The sequence below is a fragment of the Manis pentadactyla genome, chromosome 2, assembly GCF_030020395.1.
Source record: "Manis pentadactyla isolate mManPen7 chromosome 2, mManPen7.hap1, whole genome shotgun sequence".
Taxonomy (NCBI): domain Eukaryota; kingdom Metazoa; phylum Chordata; class Mammalia; order Pholidota; family Manidae; genus Manis; species Manis pentadactyla.
The window spans coordinates 2062098-2089260 of NC_080020.1; the positions used below are offsets into that span (position 1 = coordinate 2062098).

At 46.4% G+C, this 27163-nt stretch overlaps 1 protein-coding gene across 3 annotated transcripts in view; it reads left to right on the plus strand.

Moving 5' to 3' along the window:
* The first annotated feature begins 239 nt into the window (after positions 1-239).
* The window catches only part of LHFPL6 (LHFPL tetraspan subfamily member 6), a 142001-nt gene continuing 115077 nt past the window's right edge, over positions 240-27163 (plus strand). Inside the window, exons 1-2 of one of the 3 annotated variants that reach the window (XM_036904913.2) lie at positions 240-374; positions 2246-2826. In XM_036904913.2, coding sequence (XP_036760808.1) covers positions 2442-2826 — 385 coding nt within the window. In that variant the 5' untranslated portion in view covers positions 240-374; positions 2246-2441. Of the gene's footprint in view, positions 375-424; positions 674-929; positions 1105-2245; positions 2827-27163 lie in introns of those variants that run through there. The other 2 variants (XM_036904915.2, XM_036904912.2) reach the window with 2 other exon arrangements.

Sequence of the window (27163 nt, forward strand, 5' to 3'; positions counted from 1 at the left end):
AATTACTCAAAACCTTTCAAAACAATAATGAAAAAACACATATCCTCAGCTGTAGTGGAAAAAAATACATGCCATCATGGCTAATTAAAATGTCGAAATTTGGAAATTTACTATCAAATAGATACCTACCCATTTGTTAACTTTGAACGTCTAGAAAAGCACTTTGCAAACTGTGTCAGGGAATCAATCTGCTGCACAGACTGCTACTCCCAGATGGCAGGATTCCTAAAATACTGTCTTCAGCGCAGGCTCCCACATCCTGTACCGAATGTAGCTCCCAACTTCCAAAGGGGTCGGTGCTAACGACGAGCAAAAGCAGACCTCCGTCCAGAGGGGACATCAAATCCGCGGCTTCTCCGGAACGAAACCCACCGGTACTAGTTCGCAGGACTGATTGGATGCAGGGCTGTGGGGCAGGGAAGGGGGGAGGAGGGAGGGCAGGGAGGGACATGCCTGGGAAGAGGCTCCCGAGCGCGGGGTCTCCCGGGAGAGGCTCGCGGCCGCAGCCCCCCCGCCTCTCGCCGGGTCTGCAGGGGCGCTGCCGGCGGGTCCGGGCCGCGGTTCCCCGGGGCGCGCTGGCCTCGCCCCCCGCCGCGAAGGGCCGCCCGGGTCTCCGAAGCCCCGGAGGGTCGCCTCGCCGCGTTGGAAGCCCTCCCCAGCTACAGCCAAGTCGGTAGGAAACCGGAGCCTACGCCCCCAATGCCGGAACCGAGAGGCAGGCCGGGAGGGGGTCGCGGCCCCCGTGGCCCCTTGGGAGCGCCCGAGAAGCAACTTTGTCCCCGGAGCCCCGCTGGCCCCGCGGAGGGAGCGGCGCGGGGGGAGGGCGGGCGGCCGGGGCGGCGGGGGGTCCCGGGCTCTGGCGCGGGGGGCGGGCTCCGCGCGGGGCGGGGCGGGGCGGGGCCAGCCAGCCGGGCCCCGGGGTCCGCGCCCGCCGCCCGCGCCGCAGCGCCCCGCCCGGCCTCCGCCCGCCCGGCCTCCGCTCCGCCGCCGCGGCTCCCGGCGGGCCCGAGTCTGCGGCCGAGGGCGGCCTCGCGCGGATGCTGCGCCGGAGGGGCGGCGAGCGGGGTGCGCCCCGGGCCCGGAGAGCAGGCGGCCGGCGGCCAGGTGCGTGCGAGGCCGGCGGAGCCCCGGGCCGCCGCTGCCGTCGGGGCGCGGGCGGGGGGCGCCCCCGGGGCCGGGGCTGCGTGGCGCGTGCGGGGCCTTCCCCGGCCCGCCTCGGGCGGACGCACCAAGTTCGGCGGCCGGGGCGCGCGCTGCGGCCAGGGCCGGGGAGAGCGGCTGGAGCGGCCGGCTGGCCCGGCGCGGGGCGGGTGGGCCGGCAGGGGCGGGCGCGGGGTTCGGTGCGGCCGGCCGCCCGCGCAGGGCGCCGGGGGTACCGGGCTTGGGTCTCCGTTCACCCAGGGCAAGTGTGGGCGGCGGTGCGGGGCGCTTTTGGAAAGGCAGCGAGGGGGGACGTCAGTGCACGTGGAGCCTTTTGAATGACTGGGGTTGCATGTAGAGCAGGCACGTACGGATCACTTTTCAGATGAGACACTGACAGGCATTTGGCGGGAGAGATGGTTCCAGCAACTTTGTTGGAACCAACCAGTCAGCGTTGCGGGTCCGAGACTAAGTCATACGAGGCTTTCTTTAACTCACACCAGGAGAGGATAGTTAAGCCTGGAGGGGTTCACAAGTGCTGCTGAACGAGTCCTGGGAGGGCCTCATTGTTCCATCCATTCTGTGCCCGGACAGTGTGTAATGTTTGTTGAATTTGTGGTCCTGTGCAGTTGTGAAAGTTATCCTAACTGTTTTATTTGGGCTCATGCAGAGGGTTATTGCCCCTGAAGGGACACAGAAAAGTTGTCACAAGTTCTAAGCCTGACCTTGCAGGCCAAATACTAAACTGTAGTATAGTTCATTTTATTATAATATTTGGGATTATGTTTACTGCCAGTGTAAAAATGCTACATTACTTTTGATGTGAGTTTATGAAATGAGTTCACTGGCTTGGCAAATAGAAGTCATGCATTAGTTTAAGTAAATAGCGGTCAGAGTCAATTTGGGAGCATTTATAGGAGACACAGACATGAAAAATCTTTGAGCTGGTTTGGTGAAACTTGAATGACAGAGAAGTTTATAGAGAATTAGTCTTTCCCACTTTTGAAGTGTGAGGCAAGTTCGAAGGTTTATTAATTGAAAGTTAATTGGTGTTCCCACTTCTCTAAAAACATTTAAGTTTTAACATTTTTCATTGTCTCATCAGGGACCATCAATCATCCTTACTACAGAGGAAGGGAAGTTGATGGACGGTAAGACTGAAGATCCCAGACGTTAACAGGCACCCTCATTACGCAGCAGAGGACTTCCCGCAGGGCCCTGGGGGTTTCCAGCGTCCGCGCCCTGCTGCAATCAATCCCAGAGCAGGGACTTGGGCTGCTCATTGCCCCACCTGGTGAAGCATGGCACCCAGCCTGACTTGCACCGGCGTGATCTGGGCGTTGCTCTCATTTCTCTGTGCTGTCACCTCCTGCGTGGGGTTCTTCATGCCTTACTGGCTGTGGGGCTCACAGCTGGGCAAGCCCGTGTCCTTCGGCACTTTCCGGAGGTGCTCATACCCTGTGCATGATGAGAGCCGGCAGATGATGGTGATGGTGGAGGAATGCGGGCGCTACGCCTCCTTCCAGGGCATCCCCAGCGCGGAGTGGAGGATCTGCACCATCGTGACGGGCCTGGGCTGTGGCCTCCTCCTCCTGGTGGCCCTCACTGCCCTCATGGGCTGCTGTGTGTCGGAGCTCATCTCCAGGACTGTGGGAAGAGTGGCTGGAGGAATTCAGTTTCTGGGGGGTAAGTGACTGTGGAACTTGAGTTGTTTACCAGAATCTCAAAGCAATGTGGAAAATTGTGTTCCGGTTGTCTACTGAGATTATAACTGACATCTTTGAATGCTTGGGAGAAATAGACATGGGATGGCTTTGGCAATAGATTGCCAGAGTCAAAGGTTTTTACTGGAATTGCTTTTACAACTTCTAAGAGCTCTTAATTTCTGTACATCCTTAGACATACATGCTGCACTGGTTTTCTGGGTACCACCTGTGTGAGGCAGTCAGCACCGAGGTCGTTTATAATGTAGTAGGGGAGACAGTTTGGAGTTTATAATTTCTTGTTCTTCGTGGTCAACATAAGCAATTAGGTGATCTGCATCTTATCGGAATATTCGGGTGTTTAGAGGTGGAGACTTCATGGAAAAGCGGAAAAGGTTTTGATTCAACCTTGTCACCATAAGTGGGGGACTTTAATACTTGGTGGATCTGAACTTGAACCTTGCCCAAATCTTAAACTATATTTCCAAATAACTGATTACTGTTTGAAATGAGAGTGATCAGTTTTACGTTAACAACTATGCTACAGGGATAGCTCTAGGCTTCATTACCTTGCTGTGATTTATCTTGCCTGGACGCTCTTGCTTATGGAGAAAAGAACACCAAATCCTTGTCCCAAATGGACTGGACAGTCTCACTAACACCAGAAAAGGTCTGATTTTTACTTGGGTTTCCTCCACGTATTGCTTCAGTATTTCTGATCATATGGTTTTAATTACACTTTATTTATTTTCCACTGGGCTTTCCACCTCCATTCTTCAACTTGACAGGCCGAACTTGTCTGATTTATAATCCAGCCTAGTGAAATATGACAACCTCCTTAGATAGCATGGAGTCAGGGGAAACAGGAAGCCAGGAAAATACATAAAATGTACTTGTAACTTCATTACAAAGTAAAAGCCTGTTACTCTTCCATTTGGTGTTTTCTTACAGCCTTTTGTGAAGAATCCAGAAGAAAAGAATCTTTTAAATAAGTAGTTCTGAGACAGACTCTGTATATTACTTTAGATTACTTAACATAAGACTTTGAAGTAATGTTTCAACTGAGAAAATTCTTGGGCTAAAAATGCAAGTAGTAAAAAAATGTCTTTGTTTTGAAAGAAGAGAGAGAGTTGTTTGCAGTTCTTTATTTCCTTAGTGGATGTAACTTTGTTCTTGTCTGTTTTGTTTTGTTTTGTTTTTTCCCCTGTGGTTTGCCTCTCAGTCCGCCCAGGGGACAATGTGGGGGACTTCGCTGCCCTTTCTTCCCCTTCTTACTGCCCCAGTGTCCAGCCTGGAGTGGAAGCCCTGCGGATGGCAGGGATGTTCATACAGAGATACAGGAATATGACGAAGCAACCTGAGGAGGTTTCCGTTGAGAGTTGCAGTTCGAACATCCAGAGTTTGAGCACTTGTTGATACCACAGATCTTAAGAAGATAACTAATGCCAGGAGTATTTAAATTTTTTTTCTTTTAAGAATAACTTGATTCGCTGTTTCACTTGGCTCAGGAAAAACGCTGACGCAGGTTCGCTTCTCCCCTTATGGTAAATATCCCTTTCCGTCTTCTCTTCATCTTCGCGCAGGGACTGCCGTTATTTCTGGCAGAACAGGAAAATGCTTACAAAGAGAAATCAGCTTTTATTGATTATCTTTAAACGTGTAATGGAAGGCAACAGGAAGTGCATCTGAGACCCATGAGATTTACGCTTTCCTCTCTCATCTCTGTATAGATTTTTTGGAATTATATGGAACTAACTGTTCTACTTTACAGAAAACTCAAGAGGAAAGACCATTGGGGAAGTTATATATATATATTTTTAAAAGGACCTTTTTTTTTCTTTGTACTTGCTTTTCATGAGCTGTGGCTTGGTAGGAGTTATGGACACCAAGTGAAGGATACGGTTTATTACTAGCAGTTGCCTTAGTCTCATTTTGCATGACTGGCAAAAAATAATTTTGGGTGTAAAACCTAGAGGGCTTTTCTGATTTGAACCTCTTGAGGGTACAAGTAAATACATCCCATTGTCCAAGATAGTAATGAATTTAGAATTAAAAAATAACTTCAATTAAGGAAAAGGAGTTGGAAAATCTGTCGTTAATCGCTATCTTTTAAGGGTAGGCCAGTTGACCAAAAAAAAAAAAAAAATGCTTCAAAAAATTGCTCCTCTTGTTCTGTTCAGAATTGTTTGTTTTTAGTCCCAAAGACTTAAGTGGCAAGTCATTTTATTTGTGAAATTTTTCATAAAATGGGTGGCTTTCATAAAGACCGCAAAATAGCAAACCAGCATGTTTGATAAATTCCATCGATGGCAGAACTTCAGAGTTACCATCAGCCTCCAGGGAACTCTGTTACAAGGCGGTTCTCTTGCTAAAAAATGACTCGCCCAGAAGGGTTATGTTTAGCTAAAGTTAGAGCCTCTCCAGGACCAGCAGGAAGCGGCAGAAAGGCAGAGCGCAGAGGCATCCTGCTCCACCCGCCTGCTGAGCGCGGGGGGCGCACAAACGGTCCAGCATCAGGCAGTAAATCCCCCGCGGTACTTTGGAACCAGTTAAAGGACAAAGTGTCTGCCTTAATTTTGAATTGTCTTGCTATGGTTGGTTAGAGGTTGAAGTGTCACCTGTCAACTGACAGGACAGCACAAAATGGGACTGTTGTACATCAGCATTCGCTACTCAGTGTCGTTAGCAAATGTAGGAGTATTTCAAGGACTCAGTGGCATATTTTTCTTGTGACCATAGGACAGAAACTCTGGTTGCCACCATCTCCATCTTATACTTTCAGTCATGTTTTTGTCATGATTTTTAAAAACCAGTCTGTGTTGGCTTTTACCCTCAACTGAGTTTTTAAAAGGCACCTGGAAAGCCTTTGAGAAAAATGATGTATCATAAAATACATTAAACATGCACATAGCTTGGTAATGGTACTGTGAGAAAGTAGATGTTTTCATGATGTTTTTGTTTGTTGAGTATAAAATTACATGCTCTTGAATCCTGTTGCAGGCATTAAGTACTTCAACAGTTTTAGTTTTTTGGTGCGTGCATCCGTAAAATACCTTATTTACATGCCCTATAAACGGAACATGTAACAACATTATAAAGATACAGGAAGTTGTGCAATGTCAGGATCTGAATTTTTAGATTTCATCTTAGGAAGCTGCTGGTGCTCGAAGGAGGGGCAAGTTTATATGATTCCACATTTCCTTGCAATGTGTAACCTGTGTGTATAAAATGGGGTAGAATGCTAACCAGTAGCAAACAATGGCCTGCCTTTCTGGTTTAGACATGGCTCTGTTCTAAGAAGGCAGGGGAGACCCTGTCCCCAACTAACTGGGGTAGGTGCTGCACAGGACAGTAACAATGACAAAGTGTTTCTTTGGGCATCCCCTTCTCCGTGTGCCTCCCCTGCTGTGGGGTCCCAGCTGGGCCTGTCTCTCACCCCTTTAGGATGAGCGCATGGGGCAGGCCTTCCCTCGGTCCACTCTAAGCCTGACCTGCCATGTGACACGCCATGTTACGCATGCTTTCCTAGCCAGGCTGTTGTCCGTCAGGTGACAGCTGAGGAAGGAGATAAGGAAGGCCTGGCATGTTAATGGCATAGTGGCTTTTCAGTGACAGTGTCTTAACTGAAAGAAGTCACTCTAACTTTAAGAAATCCAGGCACTTCTTAGGCCCTTTGGGGAGCAAGCAAGACTTTCTCCTTCTTTTAGAATCATACCTGAGAAGGGATCAATGGTTGCCATGGGGGAGGGGCCACGGGAGGCGGATGAAATAGGTGAAGGGGATAAAGGGGCACAAAATCTCAATCATAATGTGAATGAGTCCTGGGGATGAAAGTACAGCATAGGGACTATAGTCAATAATATGTAAATATCTCTGTGTATTGACAGGTAGTAACTGCACTCATTGGTGTGACCGTTTAATAACGTAGGTGACTGTTGCATCACTATGTTGTACATTTGAAATGAATATAACATTGTCTTTCAGCAGCACTAAAGTAAAAAATAGAAAAGAATAGGATAAAATTATACCTTGAAGATGCTACGTGCTCCTGTCCCATCCAGCAACCCCGACCTGCACTATGCGGTCCACGGGAGTTGTCTTGAGTTCTGAGCCGGTGGTTCTCAGACCCGAGCGTGCGTCAGAATCAGCCATAGGGCTTGGAAACACAGATTGCTGGGGCCTGTGCTGGAATTCCTGATTCAGTCGGTGTGGTGGGGGGTGATGACTTGCATTTCTAACAAGTTTCCAGATCTGGTTCTGAGGCCACACCTGGAGAACCATGTTCTAAGTTAACCATTTCATGTTTTTAAAAATGTGACTCCTGATGATAGCTTGCTTTCGGAACTTATGCTAAAGTTCAGCTGTGTCGTGATCTGATGTAACCCCCCCGAATCGGGCTACAGGAGGACCCCACCCCTGTAGTTTGGTGTTGGCTGAGAACACCTTTGCTCCATCTCTCCTTGTTTCTATCACAGAAAATTGTTTTCCTGGGGTTGTTTCTCTTAAAACATACATATTATGGTTATAGCATATACATTATAGAATATGTATATAGTATATTTTCCTTTCACTTACCATTTTCTTACACCAGATACAATATTTTATAGACGGAAAACTCAAAATAAGACCCTAATTCATCCTTTGTAGTTTCCATGCAGTGGATTTGAAGTAAAGGATTGCTAATTGAATGACATGGAGATCATACTACAGACCAAAAAGATGGGCCAAGAATTAGAAAGTTTGGCCAACTCCGTAAAGCTGTGTGTATCTTGGAAAAGCAGAATGACTAGGCTAGGAGGGCACGCAGGAACCAGGCACGCTGAGCTTCCGCCGGTGGCAGGACGGTCCTGAAACTGGACTGACTTGGGAAACGTCTCCTGGTCTTGAACATCTCTAGGGAAAAAGGTGATGCACTCATGCTGAATAGTGGTACTTTCTAGGGCCACACACCATGCTTTTATCACAAGTGTGTGCCCCATGTGCATCGATGATGAAGTGCAACAAGCTTGAGATGGAGGGGCCTGAGCAGTGCAGCAGTGTAAGCAGGGCTTGGCCCGCCAGGGCGGTGGGGAAGGGGTACTGCGTGGACAAGTGCAAGAAAGACCACAGGGGGCATCTGCTCTGAGCTCTGGGATCGCTAACGGCAGGGATGTTGATGAACTGACTGGTCTCCTGTGAAATCTAAAACCACCACACTTTATATGTTTGCATTGAATAATGTTTTAAAATTGCATTTTCAAATAGTCATTGTCACCAATTTTGTTTATTTAGCGTACCTTACATGTTGCCAGGAGAACGTGTTTTGGAAGCCTAATTTGGCAAGTTTTTCATGGTTTTCAGATTTTCCTATGAAACGTCCAAGTTCTCCACATCAATTATTGGCAGCAGAGTTCAACAAAAAATTCGTTTAGTTCTCTAGCGGGCCTAACAGTCGCTTGAGAGTCTATTCCAAGCACCGAGTCCAGGGCCCTGCCCCAGAGTCTGACTTGGTTAGGTGCGTGCGGGGCCCCCATCAACCCCTTTCAGCCGACTCCCCAGGGGTTCTGGCCACCCGTGGTCCACAGACCACGTTTTGAGAACCAGGAACCAATTTTATTTCTTAACACTTAGTATTGGTGCCTGGGCTTCTACCAACTGCTAAGCTAAGTGTGAATTATCAGTCTCTCTCCATCCGTAGTTATTATTTTGGGGCAACGTGATACGAGCAGTAAGACACCAGGTTCAGGGCAGGACCAGACCAGTGCATAACCCTGCGCTTGCTGTCTCTGGCCTTAGGAGTCACAGTGACAGCCAGCCCCGCAGGACGGTCAGCCCGGACCCACGCCTCCCGGAGCTGCGCTTCCTCAGGTGCAGGCTGCTGTGGGCTGTGCCTCCGGCTGCAGGGGACAGGCCTGCTGTCCTTCCAGGCACTGTGGCTCGCATCCTCCACCCGGCAGCAGTGTGGTGCTGGGATTCGTGTTCTCTTAGGGTGTGTGCAGATCTCTGATTTCTTTTCTGCCAAGTGTACTCAATTTTTCCCTATTTTGGATTACTGGTTTGTGCTTTCTAAGTTTGCATCTCTGAAGTAAAAAAAAAGAAAAAACTCTTAAAAATGGTGGAATAAGGAGTTATCCATTGTACTTGGGCCTGTCCTAATAGCAGCTGTCAGGACTTGCCTAGAATCATTTAGAAGGGTGTTTTTGACAGGGCCTAATTGTCATTCACTTTATGCAGGATACGGTCTTTCTAAGAGTCATGTGATCATCAACTTAGTTGCCTGGCATCCCCCGGCTGCCCTAGCCACAGCCAGATACCACTGAGGCCCGGATCCACATGGGTTAGTTAGCCTGCCTTGCGAGGCCATTGCAAATTGGTTAGCCATCTTGTAAAAATGTGTTGTTATTCACAAAGAAAACTAGCTGAGGAATGTGACTTCATAACCATGCCTATGAGAAAATCCGAAAGCACACACTCTAGAGAGCTTTGCACCATCCTGTGTAATATCATCAGGTGCACACATTTGTGCTCCACGCACAGCGTGGTGGCCCGGCCCATCCCTGCACACCACTCTTCAGCCACCTCCAGCCTGGCGGGAGGGATTTACCATGTGTGCTGGTTATAAGCAGAAAGAACGCCAGCGTCAAGTTCAAGTCTTTTATTCTTGGATGTCATTAAAGTCCATCCTTTTGTTTTCACCCTCCTGCATGTTCTGAGGACCTGCAACAGGTGTTTGCAGGAAAAAGCAGATGGTTTTGGGAATGAGCAGGTTTGAGAAACACTTGATGATAGTTGAGAGATTTCATCCCAGCAGAACTCAGAGCCTTTAGTGTGTCGATGCCGATTACCCGTCTCCTGGGGACAAGGGGGGGATGGAGCTCAAACTGGAATGCAAGCTCCAGAGATGGCCTGCTTATGACTTCAGTGAATAATTTATCTTCTCTGTGTGTCATATTTTCAGTGATCAGGCAAAACTAGATACCGAAATGTACTAAAACACGCACAAAAATATTACTAGATAAAAAGAAAGTTCCATCTTACTGTTATCCGTCTTTCTTGTGTGTCTTATCTCTCCAGTAGGGCAGGAACTAAGATTTATATTTTTCTTCTGGCCCAACAGTGACTAGAATAGTCAATGACATATCTTCAATTAATACCTGATGAGTTATTTAGTCTTAATTATTTACAAGCAACATTTTATCCATACGGTGTGACTTTGTTCTTCTCTACCTCACAGGACTGTTACAAAGATGAAAAAAAATAATGCCACCCATGGGAAGACATTGAGAGGAATGTCCCCTTAACTGATGCTTCTGGATAGTGTCAGGCCTTTGAAAGAGAGTGTTCTGTAATTATTTATGTTGAAATGCTGCTGTATAATACTACATCTCTATCTTCAAGCACATTTTAAAAGCCCTGGATGAGCTTTATTTTGTGCACTAAAGAAACCAACTGCTTTGGTCTGAATATTTGTGTCTTCGCCAAGTTCACTGGTTGCAGTCCCAGCCCCGATGTGACGGTGGTGGGAGCTGGAGCCTTTCGGAGATGATTAGGGCCTGAGCGCAGAGCCATCGCGAGTGAGATAAATGGCCTTATAAAGAAGTCAGAGAGAGCTTCTTTGCCCCTCCTGCCCGGTGAGGAGAGGTCGGAAAGAGGGCTCCCACCCAATCCTCCTGCACCCTGATCTCAGACATCCAGCTTCCAGAACTGTGAGAAATACATTTCTGCTGTTAGAAGCCCCCAGTCCGTAGGATTCTGTTATTGCAGCCCAATGGACTAAGATAGCGTAACTTTGTTAAGCGCTGTGTTTCACAAACTGGTTTAAAACTGGCAAAGTCCTGCTTACCTCCAGTAGGCAATAGCATCTCTTTGAATTAATGACCAACAGAATGAACTTAGGGAAGCGCTGAGTTAAAATATGTTGTGAATCCAGGGGATTAGTATTCATGGGCGTTTAACAGTATTTACTGAGTGTGAACAGTATGTCAAATACTGTGCTAGGTGTTGGGATACGAATTGAGATAAGGCCCCTGCTAGCAGGCTCATGGCCTGATGGAGGAGACCAACACGTAAGGTCTAATCACAATCCAGAGGAGTTGTGATACATACGTGCACATCCGTGTTTTGCACACAGCAGCTGAGTGAAGTAAAGTTTTCTTCGTGTAGTTGCACCTGGTGTTTCTACACCTGTCCTTCATGACATTTTATACACTTGTGATTAGTTACTTAACTTTCTGATTTTGTGCATAATTTCTTCTCTGATGGTCATAACGCCGAGAGCAGAGGCCTCCTCTGTTTTATTCACCGCATTTCCCCAGAGCCTAGAGAAGTGCTCAGAGAGAACAGGCAATAGCAAACTTTTGTCTGCCTACTGTAATGTGGTCTCTCCGCAGAGCTGTTGTGCATGTATTTTAAAGCCAGTCCAACTTGGCAGCAATTGATCAAATTCCTGCTTTGCAGCATGGCAGGTGCTAGGCCTTGTGTTGAGTTCTGGCTTGCCTATGCCAGCGTCTACCTTCAGGAGGCGCAAACTCTATGTGAGGAGTGTGGGTGCTGAGCGAGTTCAGAGACACGGCATTGGGTTGATGTCCCCCAGATGCTGTGAGATGAGGCACATTGAGCAGGCGCTACAACAGGCCAGCTTCTGCCGGCCTCAGCCAGCCCTGGCTGCAGACCCCGAGCCCTTTCTCTGCAGTCTTCAGTATTGCCCATTGAAAAAGTCAGAGAGGGCCAGGCAGGGGTACAGGAGGAGCTCTGGAATGATTTGCTCCTGGCCAGATTCTTTGTAAGACGCTTTCCTGGATACCGGGGGCCAGCATGCTCACCGCGTCGCAGTCTCCTGCCTCGTTCTACGTGGTCGGCTCTGCCTTGATTTCCTCGCTTCTTTACCCTCCATGTCCCCCAGTGACACCGACCTCACTGGCTGCAGCTCACTCGGCTGGGCCTTGCTGCCCTCCCCCGGGACCTGCCCAGCGAGGCTCTGGATACCGGGAAACATAAGAGATGAAGAGAGACAAAAGGTGGCGTGAACACAGTCCGTGTGGCTTGGTGACTGATTGTCGTCGGTGAGGCTGAGCAACCTCGGGGGGCTCGTTGTCCATGTCTGTGCACCCCCCAGAGTGCGGATGCCCTTAGGGAGAGTGGGGTGTCTGCGGGGGGCATGGTTTGTGAAGCAGGGTGACAAGCACAGTTCTGGACGGTTTGTAGTTCAGCTTCTGGTGGGACTTTGATGTGGAAGGTCAGGTGGGTGGTTGGCAACATGGGCAAAGAGCTCGAGAGAAAGATTAGGGTCCGATATATAGATTTGTGAGAGATTAGGGTTAAATATTTAGATTTGTGAGGATAATGTCTTTGAAATCCTGATGAGAGAGTATGATTTCATTTACTCTCAAAAGTGCAGAGCTTTAAATACCACCACTTTCTTCTCCCATTTGGCTGTCCTGCTTGGAAGAAAGCTCCCAGCTACGTCTAACTTAGTCATCAATTCTAAGCCTCCCTTTGGGCGGTCTAGGGGCTTAACAGCTACTGAGCTGGGGACCAGGATTACCCAGAAGTTTGCCCTTGTAGGAAGAGATTTAACTTTTCTGGAAAAAAAAATTGCAAGAAAAATTAAGGTAGGAAAAAAGCATCCTTGTGCCTGATGTTGACTCACACAAAGGCGCCTTGGAGAAGGAAGAATCTAGGAATGAGCATGGAGTGAAAAAGCAGAGGTGTGAGGGTGAATGTTTTAACCTTCTTGGTCTCTGGTCTCATGCATGACGATGGCATTCTGTTCTGCTCACTCGTTCCTCTCGGCCCCACTGGCGGCTGCCCTGGTCATGGCCTTCTGGGAGGCACCATTTAGAGTTCAGCTTGGCTGCCTGTGCCCTTGGACCTCAGTAGGTTTCTTCAGTCACACAGCGGTGACCTCTTCTGTGAGTGGCGCCCTTCTGTGCAATTTCACTTCAGTGTGATTTCAGACAAGTGTGGTTTTAGCACAGTAGTCCTGTAGCCCAGTCTCTAGGGCATGTCTGGAAATCTGAATCTGACGGGGTTTTAAGATGGTGGAAGACTCTAGACGGGGGAACTACTTTAGTTAAACCTCTGGGCTTTTGGTCTTCAGCTCTTAGGCATGCACTCTGCGGCAGGTGGTTTTTGCAGCGTCACTGACAGTGTATGATTAGAATTACAATGGTTTTTCCCGCATGGGATGCTTAAGGGTTTTACCTGCAGTCAGACCCAGAAAACTGTTTCTGTATGACTGTAAGTGAAACGAAGTATTAATAGTCTTTTTCTCATGTTTGCAAGTCCTCAGGATTGCCTTCCGCTCATGTGTTCACGTTGTTCTGTGGCCATGTGTGGTTGTGTAAAGCAAGTGAATGCAGGACCTGGACAGACAGGGCTCAGCTGTGCTGCTCATCAGCCTCAGGTCCCTGGGCGAGTTCTGGACTCAGCCTTCGTTCCTTCACCCCATACTCACAGTGACACTAACTCATTGGGCTTTCCTGAAGTTTAAATATGTGTAAATCATATCAGTCCTGATAAAGAAGATGCCCAGTAAAGGGTGGGTATCATTAATCGTGCATTTGACTTAACAAGTTAAACTTCACTCTAGCTTCATTTGTTACACAGATATTTATTGAATTCTGCTTTGTGCTGTAGGCAGCATTCCAGATCCTGGGGGTAAAGTCGTGAACAGAAACAGCCTAAGAAGGAGCTATGCAGGACCATAGAGCAAGGACTGAGGGGTACAGCCATCCATCTTCATTGCACCCCATTTCCCCAGCCAGGTTTTGAACTAGTGTTGTTCTTACCTGCACATGACTTACTATTCAGGACCTAGTAAATGCACTTTGCTGTTGGCTCTGTCCTCCATTGATCATAATTTGAGGTGCAGTGTAGACATCTGTATGATAGTCTCAACATCTAGCTACGTGGCTTTCTTTTTCCTTTTTTTCCCCCCATAGCATATGGCCCCATATTGCAGGTTTTCCCCATCCTGGTGGCCTTTTTCTAGCATCTGTAGCTTCTGTGAGGCTTCTTCTAACCTTCCATCTCTCCTCTGATACTTACTTATATTCATAGCCTGTATTTATAGTCTGATTGCTACCTGTCCATATTTTTATTCCTTTCAAACAGCCACAGGGACCAGTTGAAAGTAAAATTAGTTCTTTTAGGGCTCCAAGTCAACTAATGTCAGCTATTTTTAATATAGCATCTTACAAGATAGAAAACACTCTGGTACACATTTTCTCCTTTTATCTTAAAATCCTGCTGCAGCTTTGTGCTTGAAACTGTGGTAGGTAGTGTGGGAAACAAAAGCAGATACAACACAGGGCTGTGTTCTTGAGTTTACAAATTCATGTCTCGGGCACTAGACTCTCCCTCAGAGAGGCGTCATTGTCATTCTCCATGGCACGCTGCCGCTCTGTGTTATGTAGCTGGATTGTCATTTTATCTTCACAAAATGGGCCTTGCCGACGGTACTGGCAGGTGCCTGCTGCAGTGATGGTCTCCCAGATCACTATTCAGGGGCTTCCATTTCTGATCCGCAGGGGAATGGAGCAAAATAAAAAGGAAATATCTTTGATGGTTGCATGTAACTCTTTAAACACTGTACCAAGTATATTGTGAGATAAAGATAAAATGTATTTTGAGATGCACAAAGACATGGGGCAGAAGAATGTGCTGTAAAGCAGTGAAGTATCTGGAAATCCGAGACCGAAGCCTGTCAAATGATGAGAAGTCCACTGTCTTGAACATACCCTGAGAAAGTGGGTTCAGGCAGCAGGTGACTGTATAACCGGAACACGCTACGGCAGCGGTCGTGACCTCTGAGTGATCACTTAAAGAGCCATTAAAATATTGTCGTCCAGTCACATAGTGTCTATCTCATCTGTTCAAATGGCGCGAAGACCTGCGCTAGGTGGCGAATGCCCATCACCTGCCTGGCTCCCTTTCTGGTGCCTGCCTCCGTCCTGTCCATCCTCAGAGCGAGGTTCTTGGGTGATCATGGCCCTTCGTGCTCTTAGTGCCCGGATGCTACAGTGTCCCTACACTCCATTTGTCACATTGTCATCCGGTGACATCCTTCTTGTGCATCTGCTGTGGCCAGCTGAGCTCTGTGGTGTTTTGGGGGCACTTGCCACTCCATCCCATCCCCTGTCTTTGCTCAGACCATTCCTTCTCTTACCCTTCTCACTGGCCCCACATCCACTCGCCTTTCAGGCCTGAGTTGCATGACGGCGTCTCCACAGGGTCTCCTCTGCCTGGGCGGCTGGAAGGAATCCTGTCTTCCTGGAGCTCCTTGGAGCTTTACCAATGAGTTTTGTCTGGGAGGCCGGCAGGGCACGCTGCCTGCCCCGGTGACCGCCGGCCCCCAGCCCCCTGCCGTCATCCCTCAGCACACCCTGGACTTACCACAATTGTGGCATCCATCTGACTGATGATTTGCTTAGGCCATTATGGAAAATTCTGAATCCAGGTACTCACCTGAGCAAGATACTAACTGGGGTCCATGTCGGCTTGGCCTGTGTTCTCTACATCACCCTGTTAATTCCCCCCACCCCCCGCCACCCTTTGGTGGGTCACTTCTTGTGTCTGGTTCTCCCACACCTAATAGTGAAATACAGATTCTGTGGCATATCCTGTTCCAGACGCCAATAGCCCTCTGCTTGAAAAAGATCTGGTTCAATGGAAATATTTCTGATGAAGTCAGTTTCAAAAGATGATCTTCCTCTGCTCGTTCCCATTCCAGTGGTGTCCGAACCCGCAGACAGCCCTGAACGCCACTGGAAATGTCGCTGTGAGGTGTCCCCTCAGGGGCGGCTGCTTCCTGTCAGCTCAGGCGCTTGGTCAGGGCCTCCGCCCTCTGCCCCACGATGGCTGGATCGCCATTTACCTCTGATAAGAACTGACCGGTAGCTCCGCTCCTGAGAGGGAGAAGGAGAGGTTGTCAGCAGTATGGGTTGAGACATGCTGCCAGTGTGTATTTTGAAGGTGGTGAATATGCTAAAAAACCCTGTCTTCATTCAGTCTTTGCTGATGGAACCCGTGCTTGCTTGTGTCCTACCCAGTTTCTATTTCAAAATGTTAGCAAATGCAGCCGCCAGTGGTGGGGCTGTTAGAAGGAGACCCATCGCCACCAGCTGGTGCAGTTCCTGTGATGCTGTGAGCACCAGGCTGGCCACGGCACCCATCTCAGTGCATCTAATGGGACAGCTGCTCATGGGGGCCTGTCAGGCTTGTCTCCTCAGAGTCCAGTGGAACCCTTGAGTTTCTTTCCTTTATCTTGTATGTGGGAGTAACTTGTGCTCCTTCCAAAATGCCGACTCTCCCAAGTCTGCGAAGTGCGTCCCTGAGCCTGAACCACAGCTGGTGCCGGGGTGCGGGTCACCTCAGCCTGTCTCGGCCGGGCGCTGCCATGTGGCTCTGTGTGGCACCGAGGGTGGGAGGGAAGATGGAAATCAAGGAGGGGTGGCAAACTTGGGTCTACTTGCTTTAGGACAATGTCCTTTTTAACTGCCATGTTGAATAATTTTTGGTGAAGTTTTAAAGAACAGCTTAGCACTTAAATATTTTTCTTGATTAAATGTTGACATTTTTTGTTTGTTTTAGCCTCTTAACTCTATGAAGACACTGAATGTATCTGTTCTCAGAGTTTCTCACCTCTTTAGCACACAGTAGGTCTCAACAAATAACACAGAATGAGTGAATGATTGAGTGATGTCTCTGTCAGGAAGGAGGTAAGGGTAATAGGTTAATAGTGTTCACACCCCTTTGGCAGGATTCTGACACGATTTGCAAGGCCCAGTGCAAAAGGCAGTGCAGGTCCCCCTTTTGCAAAATTTATTAGGAATTTCAAGATGGTGTTAGCAGAGCTTTGTGACCACATGTGGCCTTGTGCAATGACAGGTCACAGGCCACGGCGCCACCCTGCATGATTAAGAAAGGAGCCGGACACTTGAATTTCCATCCCTCTTGTTTTTGCTTGTCAATTAAACATACTGTATTCTTTCACTTCCAGTTAATAGTATGAAAGCTTTGCTTCTTTGATTCCCAATAAAATAGGGAGAGCAAGTGCTTCATATGAGTACCTGTCACACCACAAATTTGAACTAATGCTTAATTTACCACCTTTGAAGTCAGCCTGTAACCAGTTTTCTTAGTGTAAAATTTAAACCAGCAAACTCACCTGGCCTGAGCCATCTGTCCTCATCCATGGTGCTAGTATTTTACTAACTTAAACTGTGTGGTGCTAGTAAATCACTTGGACCCAAATCTAGTCTGTATGAACTCTGGCAAAATAATCTTAAACTAGAGCTGTGAAAAATGAGCTGATTTCCTCTCTTGCTCTGGAGACTTAGGGACAAGTTCAAAACGAGATTGCCTAAGAGTCCCTGGTCCCAGGAAGAGGGGAGAGAGACCTCACATCCCCCAGGGAAGGTTTAGTGCAAAATCAAATTGTCATAAAGCAGAAGGAAGAGATCTCCCCTCCAGGGCTATTTGCATGGTGCGTAAACCTGCACGGCAAGTACATGTTGGCTCCACTGTGGTCTTCACGGGGTGAGAGCTAAGTGGGTCATGTCTACTCAGACTTGTCAGCACAGATTGTCCTGCAGCCGCTGAAGAAGAATCTGAAGATCAGGAGCTGCCTGTGGGCTGCACCCCGGCTGCCCCAGGGCTAGAAATGAGCTCTTGTGCTCCTGCCGGACCCCAGAGGCCAGCCCGTCCCCTCTCGGGCTGTCCCCAGGCTCCCATCTCTGACTGCCGCCGGCGTCCTTCGCCACCACCTCTTCATTATCAGCTGCCTCATATCATGCACCACCAAGTGACGTAATGTAATGACATATCACTTTTACCAACAGGGAGGCCTTTGGGAATTAAAATGAGGCTGAAAATAAATCTGGCCACTTCTACTTCTTGATCCCTGGACGTAAAAAACTAGAAGTGAAGGAGGATGATGTTAGTAAAACGATGTGTTATGACTATCTATGGGCTTCCATTATGCTAGTTTCTAATTTATATAGATAATGAACTGCTAGGAGACTGGGAAAATGTATTTAAAATTATTAATTATATGCTGAAGTGTGAATTACCAGCAGGCGTACGTAGCAGCAGCTTCTGGAGTGATTGTCCTGAGGCATTCACTGGATCACAAGCCAGAGCTTGTTAACACATTATCTTTCTGCCCTCACATCTCTGCTCCATGCCCTCTTCTGCCAGGAAAGGGTAGAGCGACCTTGTCACCGTGTAGGGGCCACGATTGTGTTTTCACTTGATGGAGCAGAGAGGGGAGGAGAGAGCGGAACCGGAGCTTGTCAGACCCACCTCCTTTCCCAGTAGAGGCAGGACCACACCCAGGGCCCTGTTTGTGCCCGCCCCCCACACTTCCAGCCTTAGAAAGCGTCTCAGTTCCCAGGGACCTCAGAATGTCATCCCCAGCTGCATCCTGGTGCCAGATCTTGCTCCGCAGCGGAGCTGGGACGACACGATTTATGCACACAACTGATGAGTAATCTAAAAACTATGAAAGTGATCTATTGCATACTCACTGTAGGCTGGACGCTTTTATCGGTAATCATGACCACGTTCCTGTAAGGGAGGGTTGGCCCGATTTCACAGATGAGAAGGCGGAGGTTTGGAGCAGTTACGAGCATGGAGATGCCAGTGGCGAGGTGGGAATTCAGCCATGAATCAGGTGAGCCCCAAACGGCGCCTCTTCCTGCGGGAACATGCTCCTTCCCCCGCGACGACACAGGTGGCCTGCGGCAAAGCTGCGCATCTTGTCCAGAGACATCTCTGTTTCTCTGGCGTGGACTCCTAGGTTTTGAACAAGATTTCCCACTATAGATGGCTATACACACACAAAGTTTAAATAAAACCAAACAAATGAACCACCACCACACTGAACCTTAGAGGAGTGACTCTAGATTGTTCTGTCTTAAATGTTTTATTTCATATTTGATCGCATTCGATTTTAGGTGACTTTCAATCATCTCTCTGAAAGCTGGATATTTTGCAATCTGGTTGTAAAGTAAGTACTCACTTGGGTGGGACACATACAGTGGTTCACTTAGGAAATCCTTGTCCTGTGGCATAGCGTCGTCCTCTGATTCAACTATTTCCTCTAATTTAGTTATTACATTTATAAACATCGAATCTTCAGCCTGATTTGTAGTATGAGGCATCTCTTAAGATTTCTTGAAAAGCATAAGCTTGGCTAAAGTTTGGACTACATGAAATGGTTAGTTTTTTGTTGTTTACACTTTCAATTAAATGGTTACATGGTTGTCCTCATGGGAATCAAGGATTCTTGTTTACTGAATCTGATTAGATGAGGGGATAAAGAATGTAAACCATGGGCAGAAGAAATTATAGGGTTTCCCTGCTTTGAACATTCCTCTTCAAGAGATAGCCTCACTTATTTTAAGCTGTTGCCTTAAACCCTGAAAAGAAAAACAATACACACACAGTTACCAGACTGACAGGTGACATTACTTAGAATGCAAGTATCCCGTATTTGCTGTGGCTTTAACCATGATTAGACCATTCTTGACACAAATGCTCATTTTCTTGCTTAGCTTATTGCCTGTCATTCTGTCATATAAGGTTGCACCTCTATCTCTTCCTGACTCCTTGTGGATATTTTAAAATTACGTAAATCTGCCCAGGGAGAGGTAAGAGTTCAGTTACCTAGATTTTGTGAGGTCGTGTTTTGGAACATAAAATAAATCATTGTGGGAAGTATAAGTTTCCCTTGCTTCAAGTCACCCAAACCTTCCAAGAACATTTGAAGGAACTGGAGAGGTAAAGAAAGCTTTGCTTCCATCTGTCGCTGTTAGATCTGGTGCTGCTGTGGCCCTCCCTGTATTCCATTTCTAAAGAAGAGTTGGCAGGCCCTATATGAGCAGCTGGAATTTTGGTTAAAGAGGGCTTTGCAATAAGTGAGCTTTTAGGTTTTAACCCTTACACTCTACTGTTTATTCTTGTGAACGTAACCTGGCTGATGAGGTCCTCCTTAAGGCTGTTGGGAGGAATTTGGACTTTAACTTGATAGAATGGGGAGGCATTGAAGGGTTTAAGCAGTGCAAAGTTATTGTTATATTTGTGTGTTAGGTAGACCACTTTCTGTGGAGTAGACTTATAAAAAGTAATGATTCAGGGCATAGGATCCTTAGGAGACTATGTCCCAACTGGATGAGAAAAGATGAAGATCTAAACTAGAGCAGCAATGAAAGTAGATAAGACGCCTTGGATTTGAGTCTGTTTAGGAAGGTGAAATCATCAGTATTGATAGTAGTGTGTCACCAGCTAAAATAAAGAGTCCAGGGGGCTATTGAAGATCACACTTTTGAACGCTGCTGCATTTGCAAGAGGGCTGTGTTGCAGAGCTGTGGGTGATGGTCACGTTTGAAGGAGACACCATGGCAAGACATAAACCTGGTCTTCAGCTGTATATGGTGATGTTAAAGCCATGAGAGTGAATGAGGTCATTAAGAAAGCTTGTAGAAGCCAGAAGACCACTGAGCATAATATATGCCAAGTGTGATGCACCTTGGAGGGCTCACAGACATGACCAGAGTCCTGGAAAGGGCAAGATAAAAAATATCCTTTAGAAGATGGATGGGATGTAGGGATAAAGTTTAAAGATAGACTATGGGGTGGGCCTTGTTGGATGAGGAGAATTTTAATAATAGAAGAAAATCAAAATATTAATATAACTGACATAAAATATTAAAGACTTTTGCAGGAAAAGAAGAAAGAATCTGCAAAGGTGGGAAATTATAGGATGTGTTTGTGAAACTACACATAGTAAAGTCTTGCTGGGGTGACAAATAAAAAGGGAGTAAGGAAAGATTAAGCTTGAAAACTAAACTGGAGCCACAACCTATGCACGTGGTTTCCTTTAAGCATCATTCTCTCTGTGGGTGTTTCTCAGATTGACGGGATTTTAAAGGGGAAGGTATGTAAAGAGCGTGTTTCTCTCTCACCTTTCTAAGTCATCCCTTCTAGACAGTCAAAGCCACTCTGTACTTGACTAGGTGTTAAAACTTCTGCAAGTGGTTTAATCCATTTGAGAACCTTCCTAATTGTTAGCATTTTCGTTATTTCAGTTTTAAGTTTGTGCCTTTCTCAAGCTTCTGTTGTTTCTAGCCGGAACTTCTGCACATACGAGAAGATTAAGGTGTGAATTTACTAACAGCACACTTCAGTGATAATTTTCCATCAGTTTTGACTCCATCTTCCTGTGCTATCATCCAATGAACATTTTCCCATTTTGACTATACAGAACATTAACATTGTCAAATACCTTGCAAAAAATCAGGACAGGTTATGCCTGTAGCATTTTCTTAACTTCCTGAAACTAAGAATGAAGTGAATTTAATAGTTTATTCGCAGTGATACAGCTCTGCTTTCTCGTAATCTCCTTTCTCCTGAGTAAATCTTTTAGACCATTCAGTTGATGATTATCTCTGCATTTTTTTCCGGGCTCTCAATATAAAATTACTTATCTGTGTCTCTCAATACTAACATTTTTCCCCTTTGGAAATGAGAGCTATCGTCTGGAGAGTTCCAGACCTGGCCGCCTGGATTACGCTCGCTGATGTCCGCCGCCACCCCGTCAGTTCAGTACAAACAGGCCTCCTGAATTTACGAATCCCTTAATCAATGTGTTCAACAGTTATTCACTTACGTTTATGAAGACATTTCTGGATAAGCACTGTGTTGTTTAAAGACCAAGCACTGTTCTGATGTTTGGCGATCTCATCCATTCATTCATCCATCCATCCAACAGCAATATATTTGATTTACTTCATTTTTTTCTACTGTGTGCCAGCCCTGAGCTAAGGGATGAAGATATATCGGTGAGCAAAGCAGACAAAATCCCTACTACTCTCACGGACCTTACTCTACTGGGGTTTTTGATTTTTTAGCAGTAATGAAAACCAGTGTGGAAAATGGTTTTAAGCACCAGTGAAAATGTTTAACTGCTAAGGTTGAGCAGAATGGATGAGGGCTCATCAGAAACTGCCTCTGTTGGTTGAATCCTCGGTCATTCCCATATTTGAATTCACTGGATAAGATCAACCCACACCTTGGTCTGCTCTTGGGCAGGGAAATAAGAGCCCGTTTCTGGAACTGTAGTGGCCTCCACTTCATCTGCAAGGGCGAACAGCCTGGGCTGAAGGTGTGGGCTGGGGGGGGGGGTGCCAGAGCTTGGGGGCTTCTGAGGTGGGCAGGAAGGAGTTTTGACTTATGACATCATGCAGAGGGTAAGTGAAATAGAACATATGAAAACACCTTCACAGTGCTTTCTAAATTTAATTTGTAGGATAAAACACTCTGTTTATAGACTTGAGAGAAAGTTGGCTAGTTGAGAAAAGTAGTTTTTGGAAATGATTGAATTTGGGTTAGATTTTTGTATTCGTATGGGCAGATCTGTGTGTGTGGTGTTTTGCTCTGTTGACGTAGTTCTGTACTTTTTCCAGGCTGGCTTGAAATTGACAGGTAGAAGCAGTGTTTTCAGGCCTGAGCAATTGTGTTCCCAAGCACTGTGCAAGCCCACCCACCACTGATACACCACAAAAGGGTGCTTTCCTTGCCTACGTTTATGTTGCATACCCTCTTCTGCGCTTTTGCACAGGCTATTGAAACTTCGTATTGCTTGCATTCAACATTTTATACGAGGCAGTAGTTCCCATTCCCCATCCTTACAAAAGCTATGAAAATACATGCCACCCATTTAAAGAAACAAATGGGTGTTTGCAAGTTGTCTCTACCCAACACTAGTTCCCTATGTAAAATTTACTATGTTTTGGCTTTATGGTGTTTACCAATGGCAGACAACAGCAATAAGAAACAACAAAAAACCCCAAACTCTCAAGGAAGTATCCAAGGCTACACATTCTAGTTCTTCCCGTAGTGGAAAGAGACACAGAGAAATTATAACTACTGGAGCATTCTCATTATTGTAGAGCAGAGATTGGCAAACAGTTTCCTGTTAAAGGACCAGATAGTAAATATTTTCAGCTTGTGGGCTGTAGGGTCTCTGTTAAAACTACTCAACTCTGGCTTCAGGGTGGAAAAGCAGCCGTGAAGAATTTGTAAATGAATGTCTGTGTTCCAATAAAACTTTATTTATAAAGTCAGGCTGCAGGCAGGATTTGGTTTCTGCTGTGCCATTTGCTGACCCCCACTCTAGAATGGGAGTTGGAAAAATATGGCCCTTGGGCTGAAGCTGACCTAGGGCCTCTTTTTTGTAGGGTCGTTGAGCTAAGAACTGTTCATATTTTTAAAGAGTTCTTAAAATATTGTACAAGAGGGGAAGAAGGGGAAAGAAGAAAAGGAGCAGAGTTGACAGAACTTATGGGGCCCACAAAGCCTAAATCATTTATTGTTTGGTGACAGTGTCTGTTGACCCTTACACTAAAAGGTCGCTTACTTGGTGCTTGGTAATTTCAAGGCATGATTGATTTTTGCTCACTTTTTATTTTCCTATGATTAAAGTCTCAGTAATATGGAGCAATAAAATTTATTAGATACCCTACAGAACTTAAAATTTTGGTAATCCATCGGGTATCAGAAAAAAAATAACACTGATAGCTGCCTTTAGTCACTTCATTCTTTTAAAATCTAAGATTTTATAGGAAATTTATAAAATATAAATTATTCTCTTGAAAACATTTTTCAGTGGGAATATAAAACACTACTATATATTCCTCCTTAATTCTGTCCCTGAAATTTGGAGTCTCCTGACCTTCATCTGGGACGGCGCAGGCTGGATCAATGTCACACCCTTTTCCGTAATTGAAATGTTCTTTGATGTTAGCCAAAAAATACCAGTTAACACCTATTCAGGGCTCTCTGTGTGAAAATGCCATGCTACGTGCTTAACATAACGCTTTCAGGCGAGGATTCTAGGAGACAGGTGTGATTATAAACCCCAGTTTTAAGCCTGAAGAGATTAAGAATCAGAGAAGTTCAGTGCCTTGTTCAAGATAACACAGCTACTTAATGGCAGAAATTGGATTTAACTCAGGTTTTGGACAACTTCCCCAAGAAAAGTTCTCTTTGAATTTTCCTTCAGTGCCCTTCGAAGTCAACCCTTATCCTTTATTACTTCATCAATCTCATAAAGCTTTCCCGAGTGATTTTACAATAGATAATATATCTTGGGGATCACTGAGATACTGTTTCTGTTTTCTAAGGATTTATTATCTCAAAATGATGCTTGAAGGACAGCAGGTTGCCCTAAAGGGGTGTAAGGAAAAAGGAGGAGTTAGAAAATGCAGTCAAACGTTCCTTTGCTTCCCTGCCCGGAAGCCCCGTTCCCACCCTCTTAAAGAGGTGTCGCGCGGTTCCTTTTGAAGGTTTCCTCCCCTTTCTATTTTTTGCAACAGGGTAAAATCATGCGTTGGCACTGGGAACTCGAGAGGCGTCTGCGTGCTATAAAAAGTGTTCCGTCTCCCAGGTTCGCAGGCGCCCTTTCTGCCGTTGGTCTGGTGTGTGGTTCATATCCAGCTGTGGATGCAGCAGTTCAAGAACTGAGTCAAAGTAGAAACACAACAGTCTCGTGGCTTCTCTGTGGATTTGGCTTTTTTGTATCTGGCAGGCAGCCTCCTTCTCCCGCTCGGTGTTCCCCTTGTGGCTCCTCTGGGCTGGCGAGGCCCTGGAGCCCCCCACCACGGTGGGCTGCGACTCCCTGGCCCGCCAGCCCCGGTGCAGGGGGCTGGCGCGTGAGTCAGCAGGCCTGGCATGCTCGCACAGATCAGATTTCCAAAAGAAGGGCTTGTCAGCCTCATACTTGTGAGCTGACTCTGTCAGCAACTTACAGTTTTATTAGATTATATAGAATGTTCCTTACAATCTTCAGATCTTCAGCCAGAAGTCAGGCAATTAATGCAGACTGAAAAAGCCCCACCATTCTCACCAAAACCCTCTTGAAACCCGTCGCTTCTCCGCTCTGTCTCTTAGGTCATTTTCCTCTCGTTCCGTAGCGTGTTTTCTGCTGTCTGGGACGGTTGCGCCAGCGTTCCATCCTACTTTAACAACTACACAAAAATAAAGACCACAATACCAAAATTATAGTTGGAGCTTCACTTTGCACTTTTAAAGAATAGTATTGTCCTATGTAATTTGCTATAAACTAGAACTCAAAATGAAAAAAGAAACACCTCTTTTTTTTTTTTGACCACAGTGTTTAGAAATGCTACTCTTTTTGACATAAACTGAATGATTTTCTTAAAATAACACTTTATCACTCTATGATGGTACATATGATAATTTAATTTAATTGCTTCCCTCCTGTTTTTTTCTCCTTGGCTTGTCTTCCCCCTGGACATGGGATGAGCTGGAAGGCAAGCTTATTTCAGGACATTTTGTTTTTTATTCCAAGCAAATGCTGTCTTTTAAACAGCACTGGTCATTCTGCTCTTTGGAGTATTCTTAGAACATTGAAATGCGGAAGAGGTGTTTATGGCTGGGAACGGCCACTATCCAGAGTGACTTCTCTTTGAGGATGCAGTCCTTAATTTATTGCTATTAATGTTAATGTTAGTTATTTTTGAAGGATGCTGGCTGTATAATATCAAAGTAGAATACGATATGTCGATGCTTTTACAGAGCCCTGACCCATTCACACCTTTAGTTCTGTTGCGCCATAGTTGGTACACTGCCTGCACTGCTCTAATTTCCAGATGATAATTGAGGGCAGCATACGGAAGTGGTGGTCTTATCTCCTCTTTATATACAAAGGCTTTATATTTTAATAAGCAAACTCAGTCTCTCGTCAGCATTTCTGTTTCTGAAGGCCCACACTAATTCATTTGGCCATGTCAGAAGGTGCTGCCTCGTGCGTCTCCCAGAGGCGCCCCGATAGTGTGAAATCACAGGGTAATTTTACGGGAGTTGCAACCGGTAAACTGTACAACATTACAGTTGACCTCCAGGCTATAGTGTGATGGATTGCAAGGAGGGTCGAGGGCCATTATTCTGTGCTCTTGGGTATGTTCTGCACGGGCCCCGAACTGCAGTGTAAGGATAGGAAAATGCACCGATACCTGTTGCCTGGCCCCGTCTGGATGCTATGGTCCAGATGGATTGGGTATAGACAGCTAGAGAGACAGATAGGTATTTAATAGTGAGTTTTTCTTTTACTGCCTCCATTTGGAAGGAATCCAGAAAGGTCCCCTCATTTAGTCCTGGCAGTAGACTTCACCATTTTTTTTTTAATATTCCTCATTAAGCGCTCTATATTTATAATGGCGTGCTGGGTGCTGTATTCAGAGTATACTAAAAAGAGTTCATCCTTGACCTTGGCGGTTTATCTGCTGATTTGCCTAAACCTGTGCTGTACTTTTTTTTTTAAAAGACGTCTCCAGAGGAAAGCAGCTCAGAATGTCCTGGCTTTAGTGCGTCCTGATGGCGGGAAGCCTCCTCATGCAGTGATGCTACACCCTGCATTTAGCAATGGTCTCCGTGGGCCAGGCTGGGTACTTGGATACTTGCATACATGTTAATGGGCATACTTGGTTTTATTGCACTTCACAGATAACTGCATTTTTTACAAATTGAAGGTTTGTGGCAACTCTGCCTTGAGCAAGTCTATCGGTGCCGTTTTTGCAACTGCATCCGCTCGCTTCGTGACTCTGCGTCTCATTCTGGTAATTCTCATGGTATTTCAAACCATTTCATTATTACTGTATTTGTTATGGTGATCGTAATTGGTTATATTCGATGTTACTGTTATAATTGTTCTGGGGAGGCACGAGTCACACCCATATAAGATGGTGAACTTAATTGATAAATGCCTGTGTTCCAACTGCTCCACCTCCCAGCCTTTAGCCCATCTCTTTCCCTCTCCTGGGGCCCCCCTAGTCCCTGAGACACAACAATATTGAAATTAGGCCAGTTAATGACCCTCCGATGGCCTCTAAGTGTTCAAAGGGAGAGTTGCTCATCTATCACTTAAATCAAAAACTAGAAAAGATTCGGCTCAGTGGGGAAGGCCTGTCGAAAGCCAGGACTGGCTGAAGCCAGGCCTCTTGCACCGAACAGCTAGCCAAGTTGCGATGCAAAGGAGAAGTCCTTGAAGAAAATTAAAAGTGCTCCTCCAGTGAGCACACGAGTGATGAGAAAGCGAAGCAGCCTCATTGCTGATATGGACAATTTTCAGTGGTCTGGATGGAAGAGCGAACCAGCCACAGCATTCCCTTCAGCCTAAGCGTCGTCCAGAGCAAGGCCCTGACTCTCTGCAATTCTGTGAGGGCTGAGAGGGGTGAGGAAGCTGCCGGAGAAAAGCCTGAAGCCAGCAGAGGTTGGTTCATGAGGTTTAAGGGAAGAAGCCGTCTCCAGAACATCAA